This window comes from Thamnophis sirtalis, unplaced genomic scaffold, assembly GCF_051295495.1.
Source record: "Thamnophis sirtalis isolate CommonGarterSnake01/CBP01778 unplaced genomic scaffold, rThaSir2_p1.2 scaffold_5, whole genome shotgun sequence".
NCBI classification, from domain to species: domain Eukaryota; kingdom Metazoa; phylum Chordata; class Lepidosauria; order Squamata; family Natricidae; genus Thamnophis; species Thamnophis sirtalis.
The window spans coordinates 117,943,374-117,962,514 of NW_028261385.1; the positions used below are offsets into that span (position 1 = coordinate 117,943,374).

The window sequence follows — 19,141 nt, forward strand, 5'->3', positions numbered from 1 at the left end:
CTCTCATATCCATGACAGACCTGAAACTCAAATAGCAACAGTAGCTGGTTGCTACTAAGATCCATTTATACTACATGTTTCCCACTTCTGTTAGGAGAGAGAAGTTCAGAATAGTCTTACATCGATAATTAGGTTTTCTTTGAATGGATTGAGGCACCTGTAAACATATAGCAACTTCATTCATCAAGGTGCTACCCAAGCATATTGAAGTAAGACTGATGAAATCAGGTGTGTAACTCTTAGTCTTAAGATTTTCAAAAAACAGTGATAGCTCCCTAATTGGCTCCAATACCACCTGCCAATCTACCCAAATCTTACTCAAGTAGCCTTTTTAAAATGTAAGCTTGACTTAAAGGGGACTTTACTTCTAAACTGCATGTGAGTCAATAGTGTGATATACCTGAAAAAATATAGGTTTCACATCTTAGGAAATACGTCTGGTACTTCAGTATTTGAGGTGGCACTGTAACATTTGAGGTGGTCAGAGTCTACCTGAAATGTAATTGTTTTGTCTACTGTTCTTTAAAAAGTGCCAGAAAATTTGCAACAAGTTCAAGGAAATAGAAAAAGGATAGTTTTTAATCTTAAATCTTTATTACAGTCTTAAAATCAGAATGGTCAGACAGAAGAATTACAGGTAAGCTTTGTACTCTTTCATGGGCATTTCTTCATCCCTAATATGGATACTATGGATAAAAACAGGATGATCATTGGACTAGAAGCCAAGTCCTATGAAGAGAAAATGAAGAAACTGGAATGTTTAGTTTTGAGAATAGAATATTATGTGGGAATAGAACACCATTCTTTAAGTAATGGGTGTTGCAAACATTTTCTGACAGCAAGAGCAATTAGTAATGGAACTAATTACTCAGAGAGGCAGGGGACTCTCTTTCAATGCATGTACTAAAACAGACAGATAGCCATTTGTTACAAATATTTCAGTTTCAATCCTTGCACAAGAATGGACTTGATGTCTTAAGTGGCCCCTTCCACCTCTGTCATTCTACGTCCCTTCTGAAACATGAAGAATCTTGGAAAATAATGGCTTCATAATTCATATAGCTTCAGAAGTCGTGTATTTTTCCAGGTTAAATATATATTTTACATGGGACTAAAACAACCTTTCCAGGATTTACAAATTTGAAAAATCTCTGAACACCTTTCTTTATGGGAGTTTATGGCAGATTCTAAACTAAAATAGTCATGTCAACATTTTGGCATAGCTAAAGAAGACTTCCTCAACTAGCTGTCCTCCAGATGTGTGAACACCAATGCCAAGAATTTCTCAGCCAGCATGACCTTGTTGAGGATTCTGTAACTTGAAGTCCATACAACTGGAAGAAGTCAAATTTGGGGGAGGCTTGGCTTCATGCTGGACAAAGGTCATTATTCAGGCTTTTTTCAATGAATGATAAGTCAAAGGTTCCAAAGCATCTTATAGGTGAAGCATTTTCTTTCTTTGGGAGAGAGAAAAAAAGTTGAGTGAATGAAGACATAAAAGTTACTGTAAAAATTATGCATTTTTCCCACATGTTAGACAGTAGTGGCAGATGGAGGCATGTCAAAGAAAACAGGACGTCCAATAATTTGCAAAACCTGTTTATTTTAAATTATACAGGACCATGGTTATCATTTTGCTGTCATATACATATTTTTTTAGAAAAATATATAGTGTAAAGACATAAATAGGGCAGAAGATACTTCAGATTCTGCAAAAGGCATCTAATTAACATTGATGTTTGGCAAATAAATTCAGCACAGACACCTCTTCATGCTGTTCAGTAAGATAAATTATGTAAAGTAAGCCAATCTGTCTAAATGTATTTTCTAGGTTTCCATAAAGCTAATTATATATACCGAGACAATTAATACTATTATCATTTAGTTAATTTGATTTTAAACTATTGGTTAAGATTCCTGAAGGCTTAGTGGCATCTATTGGCAAAATTAGGCACATACTTATCTCTCTCCTGATTTAATTCTTTTCTGTCAAAATTAATACATAGTGTCTACAGTTAGTCTTACAGTTTCTAACTTATTGTATTGTTAATGTTTCATCTAAATAGTGAAAGCATTGCTGTGCCACAAGTCCTGGTCATTTTGTTCAAGCATGAGGTGGATTTTTTTATTTCTCCTTTTTGTGTGTATGGGTGTCTTTCAGCCAGTGTTGATATCTGGACACTGCTTGGATGAATTCTCGTAGTTTTCTAGTCAATATTTCTTGAAGTGGATTGCCATTGTCTCCTGCCTAGGGCTGAGAGAGAGCAATAATCCAAAGTCATCCAGTTGGATGGATAGCTAAGGCAGAGCTAGAATTCACAATTTTTCAGTGTCTAGTCTTATTCCTTAAACATTACACCAAACTGGCTTTCGTTATTTAACTATAGATATTATTTGTTTGTTTGTTTGTTTGTATAGCTGCCCATCTCACCTAAGCTATTCTGGGCAGCTCATAACAATCCAACAAAAAACAAGTTAAAGCCCAAGATATAAACATATAACCATTAGTAACAACTTTAAACAAAAATAAGCATAAAGGTATAGGTTCCCCGCAGATGTGTCATTTCCAGCTCTAGGGGCAGTGCTCATCTCTGTTTCTAAGCCGAAGAGCCAGTGCTGTCCGAAGACGTATCTGTAGTCATGTGCCCAGCATGACTAAACACTGAAGGCGCATGGAGCACTGTTACCTTCCCACCAAAGTGGTCCCTATTTTTCTACTTGCATTTTTATGGGCTTTTGAACTGCTAGGTTGGCAGCAGTTGGGACGCTAACTCTGTTACGCCGCACTAGGGATTTGAACCAGTGAACTGCCTACCTTCTGATCAACGAGTTCAGCGTCTTAGTCACTGAGCCACCATGTCCCCATAAAAATAAGCATATTCAGTGACAAAAAACCCTATCCTTGTGTCAAGCTCAACAATTCCATTGTAAAATGTTATTTCCTTTCTTATGTGTCTAATAAAATCAATAATATTTATAAGTATTAAAAGCCCTCCATTTTCATTTTAGATTGTAACAAAGAAATATCGCAATTATGAATTCCCAGGAGAAATGACAAGACTGTGGCAATACCTGAACAATGCTTATGCTCGGGATGAATTCATCAACACTTGTGCTGCAGACAAAGAGATTGAAATAGCTTATGCAGAAGTAGCTAAACGGCTTTGCAAATCTTAATCAAAATCAGCAAGATCCATTTCTCCAAAGAATTCCTGTTTTATAGATGCTTTTCCATGAATACCTTCAAATATCTATGTATGAAAGTTGGATAACTTTAACGAGATTCATAAGTTTTCTGGATGCATCTTGACCAATATTTCACTGATGAAATACTGGATGAAGAGAAGACAGTGTGGAATAGAGAAAGCACAACTCCAAATTATTATGTTTTATAATTTATGATTTGGCGGGAGTACTTGGAGAGGGTGGGAACCTTCCCTTTTCCTAGAGAAAATGTAGGACAGGAGAAAACATTTCTGAAATCTTTACCAATAAACTGGAACAAATGTTATATGGTCCACTGATATCATTTGGCTTCATTCATATACTTGGGCTAAAAATTTAAAGGTAAATACAGAGTATAATTTTGCCTATTTCTTGCAAATGTTTTTCCATGGACACTAATTATGATTTATCTGAAAATACTGTATGCTAAAATTAGGGTTGGGAAGCTTACATTTGGAGGGAAAACAGGGGTGACAGTAAGAAAATGTATCTTAAGCAGAGTGTTGCTTTAAAACTATTTAGCATAATTTAAGGCCTTCCAAAACCTATTCCATCAACTCAGATAGCAGGGCCTAAAGCTCAGTGGGAAGCTTTTAAATCTTAAATCTAATGGGAATCATAATCCAAGTATATCTAATGTGGTTCAGGCTGGCGATCTTACAGGTTTAAAGGAAAGGCTGGAAGTTCTATTTGAAAGTAGAATTTTTCCACCTAGTTTTGGGTAAAAGTAAGAAAATGCCACTGAACAAACCTGAATGAATATTAAAAATAGAGAGGTTCATGCATCTCATTTTCTTCCATGCAGAAGTTGGAAGCATTGAAATAGTGATTCAAAAAATGTGTCTTTATGACTTGTGGAGTTGCTAGAAAGAGGGATATAGGAACAGGGATCTAGATAATCTTAAAATCTCACTAATGTTCTGAACTTTCATATTTTGTGATACATGCAGTCTTTGCAGAAAGAATTGTGCTTTAAGACAATGACTGCTTTGTTCTGTCAATTGCTCACCACCGTATTTACTTGTAATGAAATGTAGAGGTTGAGTTCATATTCTTTTGGCACTTGCAAGAAAAAAAAATGAATATGATATAGCAGGACTGCCAACTAAGTTGGACAACATCCAGTTGCATTCTTTTAACTTCAATAAAGGAGACATTCAAATTTTCTATTATTTTCTTTAAGCCATAAAAACAAAGGAAGATTTTTGTTTGTAAAATCTTTATTTGAGACCAGGCTCATATACATAAGTGAAGTGATGTAGAAGACTAGGAACCTGATCTTATGTTTCAATGAGCATTCTGGGGCTGTACAACCTTCAACTCTCAAAAAATGATGCCTCCTGAGGGTGTTTCCATACGGAGGGCTTTGTGGACTAGCAACAAAACATAATATATAGCTAGTTCACCTTGTCCTGCTTAAGATATATTTATGTGGAAAGCAAAAAGAAGATAGAGAATACAGAAAGCAGTATGAGTGGGAAAGGTATAATAAGGACCTGATGGTGACATCCATAAATTCTATTAAGTCAGGGAGCTGCCACAGTAAAAGTCTTTCCTTGAAACATATAAGAATTCGAAAATGTTTTTCTTTTAAAAGTAGCTGCAGAAATAACCCTGCAGCTATGTTCAGAATGTAAGCAAGCTAAGACAATACAGATTCCATCAGCCTCTTCATGCAATTCTCACATACCTACCATTGATTGCAATGAACCTCCACTGGAATCTACAGTAATCTAAAATGAGCCCTTCCATCCAAAATCTTGGCTATAGAAAATAAAGCTGTGCTGTATCCTTTGTTTATATCCATCATTTTGTTTTCATTGAACTTTGTAATGCCTCTCTTGAAAGTCCATGAACTCTCCAGTTTTCTTTCTGAATGGACAAATTAAAGTCAGGCTAGACTAGAAAGCAATGGTTCCTGATTTTAAAACATTGCTGAGAAAACAGTTGGCTCAGAAAATGCAAGTAATAGCCAGAAAAGTCTAGTGAGATCACAAAAATCTATTCACAAAAAATAGAAGAGAAATCAGGCTGGAATTATTTCTACTTTAAAATGTATGAAATATTTTCCAAATCGGCATTCAAAAACAGATGATCCTAAATATAATAAGCATGGCCTGTTTTTATGTAAAGAAGAGTAATATTGATATATCTCTCTTTTTTTAATGCTAGTCTCCACTTCTGAAACTGCTGATCAGTTAGGCTATTGTGAATAAAATTAGGGCTGATGGCACACAATATTTGTTAAATAAAGTGAAGACTTGCATGTATGAATGAGATAACACAAATGAATAGGCATAACTCTCATTTCCCTTGTTATCAAGAAAATTCAGTCCAAAAAGTTCACAGATTTCTCCATGTGTGTTCAAATGATAATGAATCAATTATATTAATGTGTGAATCAGCTTTCCTTTGAATGGAATTAAAATTGATTCTTTGCTTCAATACTAAAAGCTGAAGAAACAAGCAGAGAAGAGAGGATTAAAATGTAATGTCAGTGCCATTGATTCCTCGGTACTTCACAACCTTTGAGTGTAGAGAATTTCTCTGGCCCCTCTTTGTCTCTTATTCTGCCTGTTGATTTAAAATATTGCTGATCCCAGATAACTTCCTTCTTCCTTGAACTCTGGTAGCATGCAGTTAGCTCTGTGCTAGGCTTTGCCTATTCCTATCATGTAATAAATAACTCTGTATTATAATAATAAACTAGTTTTACTCATTCTTGCCATCAGTCTCAGGAACACTTATACAAGACACAAAGACTTTCTTCCAATAGGGAGCCATGGGCAGATTGGCCCAGAGATGGGTGGAACCGGCAGCGACCCAGGCTGCTTCTCCCGTCACCGGCATGTTTCTGCGCATGCACAAAGCAGTTTTCAGTAAACTGCACACAATTTTTGCCTGCACATAAAACACCCTCTCTCAGCAAACCAGTAGTAAACTAGTTAGTAACCCACCACTGGATTGGCCAGTCTGTATTTCCTCTTATCTCTGAAGTTCTCCTTGAAGACCTTTAGTTCTTTGGAGGGCAATCCTAATAAATGCCTCTCGGACAGAAAAAAGAGTTATCTTCACCCACTGAGTCCTTGGCTGAATTAGAAACTGGGGAACTTATGTCCCTTTTCTTTCCCAGATGTTAATGGACTCCCAACTTCACATTCACTAACATGAGTAAGGACTGCAGGTGTCATGCTGCGTTCTAAGGGTCAGAAGTTCCTCAATTCATTGTAAGGATTTCTGGGAAGGAAAGAAGCTCTTTTAGCTTTGGAATGAATGCTTATTTATTTTAGCTATAATTTAGAAATGGTCTTCATCACTTCTTGGAAGCAGCCCTCCCTGTGCTGAATTTAATAGCTTTGCCTTGCCATTTATCATACAATTGGCTGCTGATACAAGGAGTTCTGAAATCTATAAAACATCTGATAATCTTTTTACTTTATACTTTACATACGACTTCCTTGTACTCTATCAGATATCTAAATATATCATGTAGTGAAGTGGCCCAAAAGGTTTCTACCAAATCCTCAAATTCTCTCACTTCCCAGCTATTATTTTCCTCTTCCTCCAATGTCAAAGCTTTCTTCCTTGAAACATAAATTATTGTCCACCTGGTTCTCTTTATTTAGCTATTTTCCCAGATTCATCCACTGAGCAAGAAATGTTAATATTCCTAAAACCTGATTGCTTGACTATCTCATCGTAGATCTAAACTTCCCTGCTTCAAATTTATTGGAATGAGGAGAACAACTACATATTGTAGTTTCACAAGTTTAACATGAAGAACATGGAACTGCTAGGTCTAGAGTTGGTGAGGAAGTATGCACATACTAAAAAGTGTGAATATTATTCCTTTGGAAGAACAAGGTGAAACAAATGAAATGATATTGATAGATTATAGGAGTGCATATTTTTTTTACTTTTAATAGCAAGTATGTTACAGTCATCCTGTTCCAAAAACAATTATCTACTAAAGGCCTAATGTACATGTGATGTTGTTTTAGAGAAGGCCAATCTTATATACTAAGAAAGGAACTGGCTGCAGTATACACTGTATTTAGTAAACAGATACTGCAGTGCCATTCCTACATTTAAGGAAAACATGGGTCAAATACTGAATACTATAGTTTTTAGTGCTTTGAAATGAGATCTGATAAAAAAATAAGGTAACATGCTAATACCCTGTATATTGTTTTCATACTTTTGTCCTTTATTAAAGCAAGCTATTAAAATATGAATTTATGCTGATTTTTATGAGGAACCAGCTTTCTTGAAAATAGCCACCTAATTCATTATATCCTGAAGGCTTAGATAGTAATTGAGGAAATCTACACATTTCTAACATGTGTATATTTTCAGCTTCTGATTGACATCAAACAGAACTTCAGCTTCTTGTTTTCTTTCCTTTCCTTTCCTTTCTTTTCCTTTCCATTGTAAATGTGAAGTAGTATGTGTTAATCCTGCTGAAGATTGTTTATCTATATTGGCAAAGTAAGATTGTTGAAAAGAATCTAAATGGTGAGACAGACAGTATGGATTAACAATAACTTTGTTCATAAATTTCTCACAAGATGTGAAGAAAGATGCAGATCAGAGGGGAAAGTAGCCAACAATATGGATTTAATCACTGATGTTTCAGAAAATGCAGACCAAATGTCTGTAAAAATGTCAATTGTAGCCAAACATTTCTTAGATATTTGTTTCAAAGTCACCAGAACTTCACACAGTATTTCATTCCTAACTGGGATCCACATTGATCCCTGTTTTTGTATTAGTTTAAAAACTGCTAGTGGACACATTTTTCTGATGGAGTACTTGAGTTGTTGACAGTGTAGGATATCTAAAAAGCTGGGCCATAACATTTTAAGGAATTTGAAACAAGTTCTATGATAAACACCTTTTGCAAGGTTTGCTTCTTATATTGTATGCATATATGGAGAATCCATGAAGCTATATTTACTTTTGGACTCAATAACTCCAATTTCCAACTTCCTTCTAATGGCTTAATACAATATTTGGATACAGCTAGTGTAGCTTGTTTCTGAGTAAATACATATAAGGAATGAATTTTTACAATCCATGCTATGTATGTCTACTAAAAAGTAGAACCTAACTAGTTCATTGGGGCTTACTGTCAGATAACATTTGTAGGACTATGGTCTCACACCCTCCAATTATGTTATCATAAGACTATTGGGATTCCTGTTGTTCTCTGTTAATTTTGAAGGAAAAACATTTTAAAACTATGAAGGCTCTATCTGAGCCACAAACTGGTTCATTTCCACAATTGGAGATGCTCAATAGTTGTGACATCATTCATTGGGTTGACATTAAATTATTTTGCATTAATAATTTACTCTCATTCTATAAATTCTTCTGTGAGAATGTGGTCTAAAAATGTAGGAAATCTCATAGACCCTCAATTTTTAAATATTCTTCTTTAATAATATTTGCATCAACAAGATTATGTTTTTATAAATCATTTCAAGAGATATACTATAGTGAATCCAAATACTTGAAATCTTTGATAACAATGATTACAATGAATCATCCAGAATTGGAAGATGTAGTCAAAAGTTAAATATGAATCCATAGTTGAAGGAAATATTACTAATGTTAGATTTTTCACTTTCAAACTATGCTGTAACAAGAGGTCATAATAGATATGCTAGAAATTGTTTATCAAATCAGTAATCAATTATTAAACAAATAATATAGAAAACTCATGGATAAGGCAGAATGATACTGATACTGACCTCTATTAATTTTCCTAATCACAAATCTTTTATCAAAATATGATTTAAAAAATAAAGTATGATTAGAGGAGAACTTAACCACTAGCAAAGAAAAGTAACTAGTTTTCTATAAAAAAGAAGTTTCTTTGTCCACAACTAATGAGGCTAACTGATGGGGTTTCATTCTTAATGAGAAAAAATAGATATATTTGTAGCTTAATGTCTCACTCAGCATGAAACTCTTGTTTCAGAAAGCCTGTTTCATTTTAGAACGTTTTTGCTAATTTTGGAAGTATAGTCACACAAGAAACTTATGAGCTAAGAGCTGTTTTGTAGATCATATATTATGGAAAGGATTTATTAAAATGAATAACCAAAACCATATTATAGAGAAACTAAAATAATCTTTTTATAAGTAGCAGGATACATATTTTTACATATTAAAATATTTTTACATATTATAATTAATATGCTATTAAATATATTACATGTTACATATAATTTAGGGTACTAGTATGAGTATTGTATTTTGTTTTGTGTACATTTTAGGAAAGAAATCCACCTCCTTCACAAATTATAGTATCTATAACATGGGAGAGATTTGGATTATTCTGTTGTTTTTATATAAGTTTTATTTACAGTTTTTCTTTAACAACCGATTTGGGTTATTCTCTACTTCAGCATCCCCCAACCTTTTGGGCCCCAGGGACCAGTTCCATGGAGAGAGGCTTTTCCGGAGAGTGGGGGGAGTGTGCTTTCATGTGCTGCCTGCATCCTGCTTCATTTATTTACATGGCCCAATTTCTGGAATGCCGTGGACTGGTGTGGGTCCATGGAGCAGGGGTTGGAGTCTACTTCACATATGTCCACAAACAACATGAAAAAATATTAATGGCTGTAAAACAAAAAAAAATGATATGATAGAAGACAAAACCAATGTAGTGCGATTGGCACTATTTGGTGGAAAAAAACCTCCCTTATTAATATGAAGCTACATAGAACAGATTTTGTTAAGGCATTTCTGTCCATTTTGTGAAAAAGGAGGAGAGAATAACTTTCACAACATGATTTTCTTACATCGGGGGTATGAAATATGAATAATCCTAGAATATCTGAGATATCTTCTTAGATATTACACAATTAACATGGATTTATTCATTTCCTGTCTTAAATTGACATTATTCTACTTTCAAAATATGGGGATGGTTGGCTTTCAAGTGTTTGGCAAACATTGAACAATGGTAAAAGTTATTAAATATACTCTTTGGACAATAAATACTCCTCATTTCACTTATATACTTTGTGTGTGTGTGCTAGAACAAAACTAAACTATATGGAGGAATTGGTCAAGAAATGTTAAATATTATTTAATAGATATTGTAGCTTGAAAAAAAGTCCTATCAGTGTAATATATCTGGCATTCATAATTGTGAGCACACTCACAATTAATAGAAATTTTCAATCCTATTTTCAGAAGTTCTGGACTTTTAAAAATACAGTTTACTAATCTAATTTTCTCTCTTAATAGCCACCTCAGTATAGGAGTATTTGTTGTTGTTAATTTGGAACCTGTGAGCCCAACTCTAATGAAAATTGCTGAGCAACACCAAACAGGTTAGCATTGAAAAATTTCCAGATGTCCTTGCTGCCAATTTATATGAAACATTTGCTACTGTAAACCTTTAAAAGTAAATGATTCCCTGTAGATCTTACTCCACTAGTCATTGCTGACTTTAGGGTCAGTGCTCACCTCCATTTCAAGACCATTGACTCTGCGCTGTCGAAAGACATTTTCATGATCATATGGCCAGCATGACATCACAGAATGGTGTTACCTTTCCATGAAGTGGTACCTGTTTCTTGTAGACCATTATAAAATATTATTTATAAAGCACTGTAAATTGGCTGCAACCAGAGATAACCTATGCTTACAACACAATCTAAGTTGGTCTGGTTCTAAAGTGATACACAGTACCTGTCATCAATCATGTTTTTCAATTTAAAACAATAGCACAACCCTATTTTGTAACAACACAAAAAGCATAACAGGAGCATGCATTAAACTTGGAGATTAAAGAAAAGTGAGAGATGGGTGGAATTTAGTATAGGGAAATTAACTGCTATGGCTAATAATGGAAAATATTTCTGTAGCTGATATAGACTTTTCTCTGTTGGATATCATTTTCCACTGAAACAAGAGATTGTGTATTTATAATGCTTAAAAGTAAATATAATTGGGAAAATATGGGAACTTGAAATATTTATATTATTTGTTGTAAAATTGTGCCTGATAGTTTTGTAGGAGTTATTTTTAGAAGGAATAAGCAAAATTATGACCTGAAAAATGAATCCTAAACTTAAGAAAGAAATCAAGAGCTAAAAGTGAAATACCCCACATCTGTGTATAATGTTTACTTTTAAATATAGGCTTCTGAACTGGAATAGATGATGCACTTGTGCTTTAATAATATATACATTGTCATGTCTAAATTACTCTTTGTATTATGTCTGCTAGGAAAAAATGGTTACTGATCAACAGAGAAAATAAAACAAGATCTCACAGCTTTGGGTAGTGGTTTTAGAAGCTCTGCTAACAGCCAGAAAATTAGGAATTCACCAATCTTATTTGCATATCAAATGAAGTAGCCAAGTGTAACAAGCCTTTAGAATGTGTCCTGCTGATGTATATAATATTAGGTAATTTCTTAGAGTCATAATAGCATAAAGAAGAGGATGGTGTAACTCTGACATTTGCATATAAATGGACTCAGAGACCAGGAAGGATCAGGTTGAATTGTTGGCTAGACTGGTTATTTAAAAAAAAAACCCTCTCAAGAGAAAGCAATGGCAAACAACTTCCATATTATCGCCAAGCAAGCTACATGGATAGATCTATACAGTCACAAGCAACAAGCTTGGTTCAGAGTCTACTTAGATAAATGAAGGAACAAAATATGAATTCATGATGTAACATAAGCTGAGGACAATTCAGTCTTGCCATAAGCCTGTTGCTGTCATTATTTCACACTGGAATTTTGCTACTGGGTAGCTTGATCTTGCTGATACATCACAACCATTGATGTTTCAAGGACTATCAAGTTGCCTTTAAAATTACTGCTATGTGTTTATATGATCTGACAAGGTTTCAACTACTGTAAGTAATGCATTTAAAAAATAAGATATCCAAGGGTAAAACAATGTATTTTTACATTTAAAACAGCTGAATTCATCTTGCTTTGAATAAATATAAAATATAAATATAAAATTTGTTTCCATCCTTAAAAAAGGAAGGAAGGACTGTATTTAAAGTGTCAACATTGTATGTATGTACAGAAAGATAAAACAGAACTTTCCAAAACTGAGATTTTTATAATACTTTCCCTTTTCCTGATTAATACTAAATGATTTCAATAAAAGGGTTTATTTTCTCATATTAAGCAAGCAGTTGTCAGTCTTCTTTAATTATTTATGTCCCCTCCCCAGTAATATTTACCTTTGCAGTAAATTATAGTATGTTGAAGCTTTTTATTAGTAAAAAAAAATGGAAAACTAAACTAAGTAAATCAAACTGGATCATCTTGAATTCTTAAAAGAAAGGACTCTTCCTTGACAACATTACTTTTCTCTTTTATATCTAGGCAAGGAACTGTGAATCCAAAGAGCTTAGCCATTGTATCACACTTCTTAGCAGTAAGTTAGGACTGACAGAAAGCACTGTAACCTCTTTTTGGTCAGCAGAGAAATTTTAAGTAAAAGTTTTAGAAATAAAACTGGCAGGGGCCCCAATGAAATAATACACTTTCTACAGATGTATTTTCAATTGTTATGCTTTCCATATAATACATGGAATTAATGAAAAGATCAATAGAAGTCTATTGTGGTTATCCTATCTTAAGACTGTGTGGTACAGATTCAGATCCAAAAAGGAGCTTTGGCGTATCCCAAGACATGAATATAATCCTGTCTAAAGCTCATCCTGATCCCAGAACAATCCCAGTTGTTTAAAGAGTTGCAGGTAGATGCTAAATTGTTTTTACGAATTATTTCAAAAGCACACTGTGGTCCTAACCTTTGCCAAGGTGTAACTTATCCATCATAATACTGAACAATCCTAATTTCAGGTAACACTCTGTCAGGCCCCATATAGACACTTTGTAAGAGTGTATATGTTTCTGAGTTATGGCTCTTGGGATGCATGTTTTAAAAGCAGTATGATTATCCAAGGAAGCTACAACCTTGATGACATTTTAATCAAGTAGAACAACAATTATTGCTGCTGGTAAAGAAGTTTTGTTCAACTTGGCTTTCCCTTTGAAAGAATCATCCACAAATCATGTTTTCTGTCACATGATGTATTCTTAGTTTTCTACATGGGTGATAATTTTCGTGTTTCCTTGTGACAACAATCAAGCATTTCTGGATTTCTGCTCAGAATAAGAAGGCATGGTTTGCTCTGTAAAACAGTTACTACCTCTTTCTCTCAGAATGTAAAGGTGTCAATAATATATAACAAGGAAGTAAATGCAGAAATAAATTTATTCATTGGAAACATTCCAAAGGGGATCTAATATTTTGCATAGCATCAAAGGCTGAATGGAATTTCTACCCCTTACAGAACCTTGTCATTGAATATAAAAATCCCATTCTGCTAAAACTATTACAATACTTCATTCAGTTTTCCAGGAACTAAGCTAACAATAAATAACATAATTTACATATTACAGTATAATGCAAAAAAAATCTGAATAAAAGTTCCAGTTTTGCATAGGCAAAATGCCAATGGGATGGTTGAGAATGCCCATTCTTTCAAATTCATACCAAATTTGCAATGTTGCTGCCATCACCATTTGGAGTGAGTCAGTTCACAGAAGGAGATGTTGGAAGAGACCACTCAAGCCATTGATTTTCAGGTCACTGCTCATTTCAGATATTCTGTTAATTATTTTTGACAGAAAACTGTCCAGGCTCCAGTCACTGCATGAATACATCCAAAGTACCTGCCACTTCCTTTCGTAATCCATTCCACTGTTATATTGTTAGGAAGTGGGAACTTTAACATGTCAGGACAATTGCCAAACTATTCTGAAACAGTAAAGAAAAGAATAAAAACAAATAGGTGGGAATGCTACAGTGGTAAATATACACCACCATCATCATTTTAAAAAAAACCTCACTAGTTGCTATATGATAGGGGTTTTTTTATTAACAGCTGACATGTAGACTAAGATTGTGGATTCCTTTAAAGATGCAGATGTCAACAGGCATGACCTTAAATTAACATTCTTCATGACTTTGGGATTTGCTAGCAGCCTCCTGACTTATTCAGCTGGCTCAGATTCAAACTTTGTTCCTTCCCCAGTTCAGATATTTTTAATAGTGAGAGAGGAATCTTTCAATGCTGGGCCAATAGAGAGGTATTATCCTGTGAGAATGTGTCTGATCTTTACTGCTCTCTACTTGCTCATATCTACACACTGAAAATTGCACCTCTCTGTTGCTACTTCCATTTTGAGCTCACCCATCTCATCTGCAATATACTTATATAGCAGCAGTAACTAAATCCCACGCACTAGCAGACCAGCCTGTGACCATCTCCCAATGTGTCACTTTCATATCTGTGTTTTGTTTTCCTCTCCTCCTTTTGCTTCCCTTAGCTGATTTCAGCCCTTCACCAGTGCCTCCCTTAAGCTTTGCAATACATTAGTATAAAGTCAGATGTGACAGCTGTCTTAAATTTGTACTTCTCTTTTGATTTATCAGGAGCACTGATGGGCAACCAGGTGATTTAGTGCTGCACAAATATTCAGGAATGCAATGGAAGGCCATTATTAATAACAATCATAATAACTTAGAATGTCCCTTCTCAGAGCATTTGATGACCATGCCACTCCATTTAGCATTTTAATGGTGGCATGTGGCCTCTGCGTGGCACCTGGTTAGAGCTGATGGATTTGAGCAGGCTAGCCAAGGAAAGGTTATTTGTCAAGTATTCCATCGTTTCTCTGGGCTGTTTAGAAAACTCCAGGTCAGACCAACTCCAACTGCATTCTTGTCCATGCCTGAAACCTGTCACATTATTAAGCTGTCAGCAGGGCTCTAGGGTGAGATAGATTTTGGCTGTGAATTCCATGCAAGTGCTCAGGGCAATCTAGTGGAAACAGCCTGGGGTAAACATTGCCATAATTACCCTAAAATGAAAATGCTTGATAGCCACCAAAGTAAGGCGTCTGTGAGGAAATTCATTTCAAGGAAATACATGAACCAAGGAAGTAATAATCAAAGTAATGCTTTTTATAAATATGAGTTTGGATAGATATAGAACAATAAGCATGTTATAAACTATAAGCACGCTCTGCTCTTCCTCTTTAAAGCTCAGGGCAGCTTAAAACAAACCTCAGGGTACCCTAACATATTTTGCTGTCTGGAGGATAGGAGGTTATCTCATCACCTCCAGTTTCAAATATAGAAAGCAGTGGGACTGCTAAATCTAAAATAAAGTAAGATGCTTGGATATTCTCTTGAGCTACTAAAGAACTGTCACAATATTAGCAAGGCTGGATATAGAAGAACATCCCCCGTGGCTCTATGAAAAGCAAGCTAAATGTCAGATAAGATGAGTGCTGATGTTATATACTGGATGCCTTACCATCTTTTCCCTAAAATTCTACCTCTTATAGCAACCATGTTCTATCATGACTCCAAGACCCTCACTAAATCTAGTTACACAACTGGGAAATTGTGGAATAAAGGAAGTATGATTTATGAACCTCATCAAGGCTTGGTGTGATTGAAGGAGCCAGTTGAGGGTTTCTTGGTTGGTTAACCTGCAGGGTTCCCTAAATGAAAGGGGTATCTGAATAATTATTTTCTTTCTCTACAGAAAGATTTCTTCAAAATCTGTAGGTCAGGTGAGGAGGGTCCTCAGCTAATGACTAATGGATTTTGGTTAATAACAATGAGCATGCCAAGATTATCGTAGCTAAGTAATATGGTCACATGACTTCACACTTTATGACCATATCACTTAGTGACAGAATTTATGGTTCCAATTGTTGTCATAAATCAAGGATTGGTTGGTCAAGTTTATTTATTTGATATAGGTGCTGCCAAACTCCCAAACAACCCAGGAGGCTCACAATTTAAAAATAAAATAAAAAATTAAATAGCATAGTACAATAAACAAGATAGAAATCCTCCCACTCAATTAAAAAAAATCAGTAAAATACATGGTACAAGAGTCTGGGCTTTGCATCCTGGGATTGTTTGTACCAGTTCTTTTGTAAATATTCCAAAGCATACACCTTTCCAGGTAAATGATAGGTTTGGAAAGATTTAGTTGAAGCAATATAATGTCTATTGAACCCAGATCCCAGGAAAACAACTTTAAATATTCTTTGATGTTAACTCCAGCATACCTCTTGTATGCCAGTGGCACAGTGGTTAAAGTACAATATTGCAGGCAAACTCTCCCACAGCCTGGAGTTCGATCCTGGCTGGGCACAAGGTTGACTTAGCCTTCCATTCTTCTGAGGTCTGTAAAACAGTCTTCAGACTGTTGGAGGCAATTTGAAAATGATGCTTCTACCTTGTAAACTGCACAGAGAGTGTTGTAAAGCACCATGGGACGGTATATAAGCCCAAATACTATTGCTATTGTGCTGAACCATAAAATCATAGAACTAGAAGGGAGCTTAGAAATTGTGTTATCCAAGCACCATGTTTGAAAATACAGTATCCCTGACAGATGAACTTTCAGTCCCTTTGCTTAATAGTTCCAGGAAAAGAGAAGTCAGCTATCTCCAAAACTAGATTTTCGCTTCCCTGCAATTTTCACCTGCAATCATACATTTGCTATGTTAGAATACAGAATAACAAAATGGAGATCTGTCCATTCTGTCTAGTCCAACTCTTTGCTCAAGCAGCAGACCCTATGCCAATACCATTCAATCTCTTCTTAAAAACCTCCAGTGATGGAGCGTGTGTGTGTGTGTGTGTGTGTGTGTGTGTATGTATGTATTTAGTGTCACTGATAAAGGAGGAGAACCTTGTGGCTTAGTGGTTAACATAACTGCTTAATATGTAATACAGCACAGGTTCAAATCCCAGTAAGGGTATGGCTAGCTGATGAGAGCTAAATAGCTTGAAATAGATCTATACTAGTCTACCTTTATTTATTTATCAGCACAAATGCAACACACACACACACACACACAGACACACACACACATATGCTGGTCTTGTTGTATTTGGATCTTTTCTCGTGTAACATTGAGATTGTCATGGCAACGTTTCGGCAAGGTCCCACTCGCCATCTTCAGGCTGGTGTTTTCGGCTTCGTGCTTGTGCAAGTAAAGCGTGGTCAGAGCTGCCATCTTTCTATAAATCTTGCTGGGGGTGTGTAGAGTGCTGGCTTTGTTGCTGTAAGTGGGTTGATTGGCTGTGTGGTTGCATCCTATTGGCAGATGGAGTTGATGTTTGTAGATTGGTCGGCTGTTTCGTATCATCCTGTGTGGCTGAGGTGCTGGCTGTGTGTTCGTTGTTCTTTTGTGTTGTAATGACCTGGGTGGTGGGTGAGACACGTTTGTTGACTAGGGCTGGTTTCCAGATGTCTGGTAGGCGGGAGGTATCATCATGTTTATTCATGTTGTGGGGGTGTTTCTCTATTTCGATAGCTTCCATAATTATTCTCTTGTTGAAGTGTTCAGTTTTTGGAGATTAATTTGGTTCCTTCAAAATTAATTTCATGTCCTGTAGCTTTAAGGTGCTGGAAAAGGGAAGAAGTTTTTTCTTTTTTTCTGACTGCATTCTGTGTTCTGCTATGCGTGCATTTATTGTCCTATTAGTTTGTCCAATGTATGTGGCAGGGCAGATTTTGCATGATATTTCATAGATTCCTTAGTTTTCTAGCTGGATCTTGTCTTTGGGGTTTCTTAAGATGTTGGGTATTTTTTGGTAAGTGCTGAAGGCTGTCTTGATATTGTGCTTGTGGAGAATTTTGCTGATTTTATCCGTGGTGCCTTTGATGTAAGGGAGGAGGGCGATGCCATTGTCCTGTTTTATGTCTTTGTTCTTGGGGGGCGGGAGTCTCCTTTTGGATTAGGTTGATAATTGTTTTTCTTTGTAAACATATTAATCTCCAATGGATTCCAAAGAAAAACACCAACAAGCAAAAAACACCAGCCTGAAGATGGTGAGTGAGACCTCGCTGAAACATTGCCAAGACAATCTCAATCTTACCCAGAAAAAGACCCGAATTCAACAAGATCAGCATACCTACACCCGTGAAAATCTACGAAAACAAATATCTTACCTCTACGGGGAGGAAACCTTCCTGTTCACCAGGACCTACGAGAAACGTGAAGTCTGAAGAGCCACCATCTTATGTGACCTCACATTCCTATGCAACTGCCGAGACAAAGCTTGATCCCCACATGCTTCCAACTAAAATTCCATTCTAAAACCTCAGCTACCGAAAGCATCCTGAAAAGAACTGAATTAGCCCTAATCAGAAATGAACTCCACAGGAAAATATTCCTATTAGACCAAACCAACTGGGACCTACTCACTCTTCACCTCAAACTCAACAACAAAATCCACCCAGCACTCTGGGACAAATCCAAACAATTAGCCCTCTGGAGAGCCAAAACAAGACAGATACACACACTAACAAACTCCACAAACTAGAAAAACAACAGAAGCCCAACCCCCCTTCACAGCAACTCATGAAACAAACAGTACACATCATATCAAACAGAACCCTCACCACAGCTGAAACCAATGTCCTTTGCAGAAGATTCAACTTTGTAGTCACCCCTAAACGCATCTCCACTGAAGACATCATATGAGGAGTTGAAGCTACACTCACCAAAATCAACCCAGATGAAGCTAATAAAATCAGACTTGCAGTCACCAACATCCTTTTGCTCCAGTAATCCACCCAGAAGCAACTTACAGCAAGAAGAACAAAAAGCACTCATCAACCTGAGGAAAGACAGCAACATAATCATTCTCCCAGCAGACAAAGGTAATGCCACAGTAGTGATGAACACGTCTGACTACCAAGCCAAACTATCCAACCTACTCCAAGACCCCGCTTACAAACTTCACACATATTTTAAAATAAAGGGAAATAAGAGAGCAATAAATCAAGAAAGTCATCTGGAGAATTTTTTTCTCTTGGATTT

The 19,141-nt window shown here is 35.8% G+C and overlaps 1 protein-coding gene across 4 annotated transcripts in view; it reads left to right on the plus strand.

Moving 5' to 3' along the window:
- CLIC5 (CLIC family member 5) overlaps positions 1–12,394 on the plus strand; it is a 78,366-nt gene extending 65,972 nt beyond the window's left edge. For all 4 annotated transcript variants that reach the window (XM_014062563.2, XM_087716743.1, XM_014062573.2 and 1 more), the window contains exon 6: positions 3,010–12,394. In XM_014062563.2, coding sequence (XP_013918038.2) covers positions 3,010–3,177 — 168 coding nt within the window. In that variant the 3' untranslated portion in view covers positions 3,178–12,394. The remainder of the gene's footprint in view (positions 1–3,009) is intronic.
- The last annotated feature ends 6,747 nt before the right edge of the window (positions 12,395–19,141 follow it).